At 53.9% G+C, this 7544-nt stretch overlaps 1 protein-coding gene across 1 annotated transcript; it reads right to left on the bottom strand.

Annotated features, from left to right (window-relative positions):
* Nucleotides 1-4936, bottom strand: NCLIV_048090 (putative sterol-regulatory element binding protein site 2 protease; the record flags this gene model as incomplete). The annotated part of the gene is made up of 9 exons (XM_003884360.1): nt 1-198; nt 540-666; nt 1019-1078; nt 1447-1555; nt 2042-2087; nt 2704-2820; nt 3448-3558; nt 4024-4180; nt 4902-4936. The coding sequence occupies 9 exons, from the start codon at nt 4934-4936 to the stop codon at nt 1-3; spliced, it is 960 nt and encodes a 319-aa protein (XP_003884409.1).
* Nucleotides 4937-7544: the final 2608 nt, after the last annotated feature.

Here is a 7544-nt window from a genome sequence, read left to right as displayed (position 1 = left end):
TCACTGCAGAAGAAAGCCCTCCACGAAATCCGTGGACGCGGGGGCGTGCCGCAGGTCCACTGGGACGGGGATCGGGTGCATGTGTCGCCACTGACTGTATGGCATGGAAAAGTACTGCATGGCCAGCGGCGTCAAATCGGATGGCGCCCGAAAGACCGTGATAGCTACCGCGTTCACGGCGTGGCCAAAGAAAGGAACCTGAAATGTGCGACAAGACACGTTCACCTGACCACCGACAGATGATTCCAGGGGTTTTTAAGCCGACTCCCATGCAACGTTTCGTGGACACCATGTTTATGCACACGAGTGTGTTACAACGATTGCAGACATTAATCTCCACGACCAGGCCACGCCGCGCACGCACGAGGTCAGCCCCCGGTACTCCGGTACAGCCGAAGTGGGAAACGGCGCCGGAAAGGAGGAGACAGGCCGTTGCTCTACCGCTCCACAGGGTTGTCAGATGGATAGCATGAGGCGGTTTGAGCGGAACAGCGAGTTTAGGAGCCAAAGGGAGAAACAGGAAGGCACAATTCTCTCACCTTCGCAAAGACCGGAAAGAGCGCCGCAAGAACAAAGAGAGGCAGAATGCGCCGCAGTGTGGGGTCCTCCATGGCTTTCCTGAGGAAGCACGAGCGCGGCAGCCATGGCTCCAGCGCAGCCCAGCCGCTGCATACAGCGGACACGCGCGAGACCAACAACAACGGCTCACTCCGCGTCTGCGATTCTCTCGCTCACGTATAGGAGAATGCCCAGAGGCTCTGCCCCGTCTGGTGTCAACCAGGCGTGTGCCTCTCGCGTCGCAGCCCCGGGAAACGCCCTTGCGGGGCCGCGAGACTCGGTTCGAACACGCGACCGACTGGCGCCACGTGAGCATCTGAGCATGGCGGACGGCTCCAAGTGAGACCGCGTTTCTCGCTGGCAACATCTCTCGGGATACACGGGCATACGCACACACACGTGCGTACACATGCACATCTTTTCGGGTGGAACAATGGCCGCCTTCACACCTGCCACTTACTCGAGCGGAGGAAGAGGGATCATGTTAATGATGACGCTCATCGACTCAAAGTAGATCAGACTGCACGCGAACAACGCAGCACAGATGGACGCCGCAGGTAGCTTGGCCGCGTCAAGGCAGAGACCTCGCTGGAGTTTCGCCGCCCCAAAACGCGTCTCTACCTGCCAGCTGCTCTGCTTTGTCTCGCGGCTGCTTGATGCACGAGCACAAACCTGGGGTGCTACAACCCGCTGTTCCTCGTTGACCGCCTGCCTCGCTTCTCCCCTTCGGCCAAATGCACGAAAAGCTTGTTTCGCCTTTCTCCGCGTGATCAGTCGTCCCTAGCTGTGCCCACCTGCGGCGTGGCTGCGCTATTTCCAGCTCTTTGTTTTCCCCTGGAAGAATCTCCCGTGAAACTTGCCCCGCAGGTGTAGCCCCGTTTTCCCTACCAGGCTAAGCCCATGTGGAGAACCGTGTAGTAGTAATCCACGCTGAGGAGAGTCAGGCGGAGGAGGCCAGAGAAGAGAAAGCCACAGAGCAAGTTCGCGAGAGGTCCCGCTGTACGCAACGGCAGCACACGCGTCAGGTGCACATACTCAGATCTGTGGTCATGGGAGAAACGAAAGGTACGATTCGCAGGCGCCTCCACTCCTTTATGGTCTCCTCAAGCTGGCACGTGAAAACGTGTCCGTTGGGTCGAGAAGAAGGGAGCGATCTGAACCCCGACACATCCTACCGAATTCTGACGAAAGCAATTCTGTATACGGCGCACACTCGCACGTGGTTCGAGTGAATATCACGCACCACCGCTTATGGAGTGGAACTGACAAACCGAGGTGTCCGCATCGAGACGCACCCTCGTCTGTGCGTCGGTCGGTCTACTGAACGGTCACGCACGAGTCTCTAGCCGTGCGTGACAACAGCGGCAGGGAGTTTTGCGCCACCGGGTCATGACTGGCGAGGACACAGGCATTTAACCGCCGTCACCAGAACCGTCTTCTCGTGTGGACGACAGAAACTTTTCGACACCCTGCAAGGTCTCACCCAGTGCTGTAAGGGTCTTCCACTTGGCTCCGCGGAGGCTCGAATGCTGCACAGAGACAGAGACACGTCAAACGCATCGGTGTCCGATTCGAAAAAAAAGACGCAGGCAGCGGATAGACAGCCCCGCCTACCGCAGGCTCTCGAAACAGATTTGAAAAGGGTTGAGAAGAAAAGGGTTGAGAATGTGTGTTTTGCCGTAGAAATGACGTTCGGCCTGGACTGGGCACATACTGCTCTCGTCAGAAAGCTGACGAGGTGCGCCTTTCCTATTTCGGCAGGACGTTCCCTCAAACGCATGTCCAGTGCCAAGTTTGACTGGTACTGAGCTGAAGATCCTTCGGCACTCGACCGTGTCCCTTTGCAGGCCTCTTACGTCCCTTTCAGGGCCCCTTGTCCACGCCGCGAGGCGCGCACCCTCACGCATGGTGTTGGCGAGTTCAGACGCTCCCGCCACCGCGTTTAAAGCAACGGCCTTTCTGGACACCAAACGTTTGGCGTTGCTCGACTTCCGTCTCTAACAGAGCCACTCAAGCATCTTGGAGCCGGCTCTGCGGTGTCGGTGCATGCACAGTGCATTCGCAACCTAGACGCGAAGCTGTGCCACAGCTCTTCTGCCGGCACGGGAACGCAGACGGTGCGCACGGATCGTTTGTTTTTCTCACCTGAATAGTCACCGCTGCGCCGGGAAGAGCGACGTTGCCGAGAAGAAGGAAGAGAAGAGGAAGGCCCAGGGAGAAGAGAGGTGACGTGTACCTCAAGTAGTCGAGCGTGAGGTACCCCTGCGAGCACCCAGAAAGGAAACGCTTCGGCACTTGCAGAGCTAGTTCCTGCCCGCGGGCATGAAAAATGAAACAAACCACGGAGAGTGAAAACAGAGACGCACACGTCTGCGACGGTGTTTTCTTCTTACTGGCCCTAGTGGCCCATCTCTAATCATGCTATATGTATATATATGTATATGTATATATATGTATATGTATATATATGTGTATGTATATATATGTATATCTATATATATGTATATACATGTATAAATATGCGGGAAACGAGCACTCGCGGAATACTGGGCTGAGCAGCTACGCGTACGGGTAAAGGTATGGACGATAGGTCTAGGCACACGGAATTCGAGATCCGACGCAACAGTCACCAGCCACAGCGTGGTTGCAAAACTGTGCGGCGTCTACAAGAAGCCCTAAGAGCCGGCTTAGAGTATCTGCCGCCGTTCTAAAACCCTCCTCCAGCCTGGCTGAACAGGTGAGCAGGCCATCCTGCCCCGAATTCCTGCGAGTCTCTCCTTCATTTTGAGAGCCAGCGGGAAGTGCCTCGGTGCACATGCACCAGGATTCCGCCCCATCTCTTGTCTCTATGACGGCAGAACGGAACTCCTCTGCTACTTTTGGACTCACCGAGTAGACAACAGACTCATCCCCGCCCTTGAACGCAGTCGCCGCATGAGCGAACTCGTGGAGAGCAACGGAGAGAATGTATCCGAAGACGACAAAACCTGTGAGGATAACCTAAAGGCACACACAACGAATAAACGGAAACTGCACGACTGGGCACAGCAGTAAGGGAAGAAGCCACCTCCAGCAACCGTCGACATTTGCCTTTTTGTGCCTGCCGAAACAGCTGATCTCTGCGTCGCCGCTCGGCAGCTGCCGTGAATGGCGTGTCTACCCTACAAGTGTCTTTTTCGTCCACACAGTCTCTCCAGAACTATCTGGCGTAGGCACAACGCACACGACGCCGACCAAACGCTGTGTCCCTGTCAATGAGCCTTCTCGCCACTGCCAACCGGGTGTCTTTACTCCTGACTTTGAGTACAGTCAGCTAAAAGAGGCAGCGTCAGCGGCAGGTGCCCAACACCACCCAGAATCGTGCAGCGTCCGGGCAATCCAAAAAGTGCGGACCAGTTTGCTGCTATCGACGCATCTGTTTCTGTTTCGGTTCCCCTCCAGAACGCTGCACACTTCGCAACTTACAGGTTGCCAATAGAAGTGCGCGGCTACCCCGAATCCAATTGTCGCGAAAATGGTAAGCCAGAAGACTGGAGCAAGACCGAGAATGGGGGGCACCCAGCACGCATCATAAGCGCCCTCAGGTCGCGACGCCGCAGCGTCAGGAAAGCAACAAAAGGGCCTGAAAAAGGTCCGCCGAAGACAGCCGAGAACGCCCGCGTTGTGGCGTGATCTGCTCGACAAAGGTCGCTCTTCTAGCGTTCTTTCTGATGCTTGAAGATTAGCTCCATGGGATGAGGCCGCCGTGCGGAGAGGACGTCCTAGTTCAGGATCTTGGCCTTCCCGGATGATCCTAAAAAAGATGTCAGAGGCAGAGAGAAACTGACGGCTTTCCCAGGAAAAAACCGAAGAAAGGGAAACATAACCCCCTCCCGTTCTCTGGAAACGCATTACCCAGCTGTATCGCCTTTTTTCGAAAGTCATTGTAAGCGCTCCATGTGTAACAAGTCGAATTTTCGACGCGATCGCAGCTTATGATCTCCAGCGGGAGACGCTCCGCCAGTCCTTCTTCATATGCCGCAGTTCGGACACACTTTCCGAGTGGAGCTTTTTTATCTGTCTACGATGTGCTGAACTGAGAGGTACCCACTTCCATGGAAAGCAAAAATTCTGTTTTGGGCATCCAAACGCAAACACGAAAGTCGACAGGCATACAATGATGCGAAGAAGCATCCATAGTGTTGGGTGCCTGCCTCAGTACAAAACCGGAACATCGCTCAGGTACCACGACAGCTTGCCATCGCGAAGCCTGTGGAGGACGAAACTGGAAAGAAAGCGTAATCCAAAGTATCTGAAGGCACGAGGGGGGAGAAAGGTTCACAAAGGGGGGGCTGAAAACTCACATTCCTCGCGCGTCGATGCGCACGGAGCCCGCCATTTTCCCCGCCCGCGTCGAACTCGCTGGACGACAAAGGAGCGTCTGTGACTGAGGTGTCCCTGGAGTTGCCAGTATCGGACACTGACAGCAGACCCCGTATTTATCGCGTGAATGTCGCGCAAAGAAATAACCGGCGGAGAGTCATTGTCGGTTCGATGCGCGCTTCCGACAAGCTAACGCGCGACGGGCGCATCCAGCGTGGTCTTTCTTTTCGTTGCGCAGCCTTGTCTCTCTGTTTCCAATTTTGCCTGACGCACTGTTGGGGCTGTTCGCAAACGCTTCCGGCGACAGTCAAGCAGCCAGCGCTGGCTCCTATTGGCGATCAGCAGCTCCCAAGAATCCGATTCCTGCCGGTGCCGGGAACTGTGTGGGGGAAGGGGGACGCTTGGTAACGAGCGGTGACGGGTAAGTGACTTTGAGTAACCAGAAGGGCAGAAAAGAAAGGACGGTTGTCCAAGGGCTACTGCTTGTCTACTATATTCTCTCGGCCACGTAAGGACTCCAAAACACGAGCAGACCTATACGGACACAATTATTGACAAAGGCAGCCGACTCTGCGCGAGGGAATCAGTGTTCCAACGACTATTCGTGAACGACAGCACACCCTTCTGGAGGCAAGCTATTTAGAGAGCGACGCAGAAACGACGTTGACAGGCGGGTACCAGTCCAGCACGAAGTAGTTGTCTTCAGCGGACCTACACAGGAAACCGGACTGCGCGAACCAGGCACGAGAAGCAGTAACAGCATATTCTTGGCACACCAGCGCGTGAGCGGAGGGGAGAAACGCGACGGAAATTCGGCCTCAAAGTTCGGCGAAGCAATTTGCATGCCGCGGAGCGGACGGGACCACGCTGCAACGTTTTGGATTCAACTCAGTCGCGTCCGCACGGTCTGTCGAAGAAAAGAACATATAAAATGGCCCGCAGGTGGCTTTTTAGCGCGATTAAAATTTCTGCACAGACTGGATCAAGGATCAGAAGAAAAATCTCCGTGCCGATTCGTTGTTCTCTCGGCTGTCGCAGTGTGAACGCACGATAAGTCGCTTGAGACATGCGCGCGGGAATCCACTCGGTTGTGTTGCAAGCTAGCAACAGTTCCCCGGAACGACAGCGAGCAAATCATTTTTGTATGAGGTTGCGATAAGAAAGGTGACTCGTAGCACGCGAATGTATGGCACAAAACTGACGACTTAGAGGCCCCCTGCGAATTGAACGTATGCTGATATATGGAGGGGGGCACGCTAGTGTATGTACATTGTCGGCCATTACCGCAACGGCCATCGCCAATGTCGTCTCTCAGGTGCAGTGCCTTTCGGTTTACCAGAGTCAAGTATTCTTGACAAGAAGAGTGTGTTCAACACCCTCGTAGGGAGCTGCCCTGCTTCATTGGTCAGCTGTTTTTTTTTAGTCAAGGATAGTCGACTGGGCTGCTCCTGCACATCCACTCAACCCCAAGAGGGGTCGCCTCACTGGCAGACCGCCAACGTTGTGTAGCAGCATTGCAGTTGGTGGCAGTCTTCGAGTACGCCAGAAACTGCTTATCAAACAGCACATGATGAATTGAGTGCATCTGGCTGAAACAAGATACCATGCTTTTCCTGTCAATCGAATGATCATATGAACCATCAGCACACAGATGCCCGTCTGCTGGCATTGTCATATGGGGGGGTCATCGAGCAAACCGAGCAGTTTCAGAGTAAGACTTTCCTCGTCTATTATCCCGTCTCTGTTCGCTTGAAATGAATACGACATCGTGTAATGTGGGCAAAAATCTGTACGTAGGACTCGCGTCGTCCAGACGAAACACAGAGAAGTTGTTGGCTGAAGATACGGGCAGAAAACGCGAACGCGATAGCGATCTCACAGAATAGCGAGCGAGTGGCCTAAAAATATAGCTTGCAATGGATTTGACTCATTTCCGCGGTGCTGTATCCACCTTTTGGCCACAAAAATATATGCAGATGCATAAGTAGGGACTAGATAGTCAAATACGTATATACCCGCTTTTCTTTTTCGTGTGATTCCTGGGCATCACAACGGTATAGCGAAGTTATGGTTACGACAAGACGCGGATATAGAGGGTTAGAAGTGGTAAAACTCTGAAACTGGCAGCTTTCTCTCAAGAACTACAGGGGACTGTAGCCGGTGGCGCGGGCAAGTGTTTCGGAGTGAAACAGAAAATGGTAATTCGTCCGCCTCGAAGAATCTCTGCTGACCGCATAATGTGGCGTGTGGTTTCGTCATTATGAAGAAATGAACTATCAGCCTCCTGTGTGCCCACGAATGGTAGACCTTACACCAACAGCGGGTGAACCAAAGAGTCTTCCTTGTAAGCGTATCCCTTTTCCCTACATGAAACCGTTAACATACAAAATGTAAAGAAGACCTCTAACCCTTAACGCGCTCCAATCCAGTGGCCCGCTACAAGAAGCTTGGAAGAACGACGCCGGTCTCCACCCACGAAAAATCCGCTGGGAATATATACACTATAAACAAATGCATGAGTAGATGCACTTCTAGTCATACGTCACCGCAACAGGAACAGGCAGTCTGATACTGTAATCATGTTTTCGCAGAAAACCACAATCTTCTCATGTTACACGCAGACT

This window comes from Neospora caninum, chromosome X (genome assembly GCF_000208865.1).
Source record: "Neospora caninum Liverpool complete genome, chromosome X".
NCBI lineage: Eukaryota > Apicomplexa > Conoidasida > Eucoccidiorida > Sarcocystidae > Neospora > Neospora caninum.
Note: the sequence above shows the minus strand (reverse complement) of the source record. Positions and strands in the feature narration are given on the sequence as shown.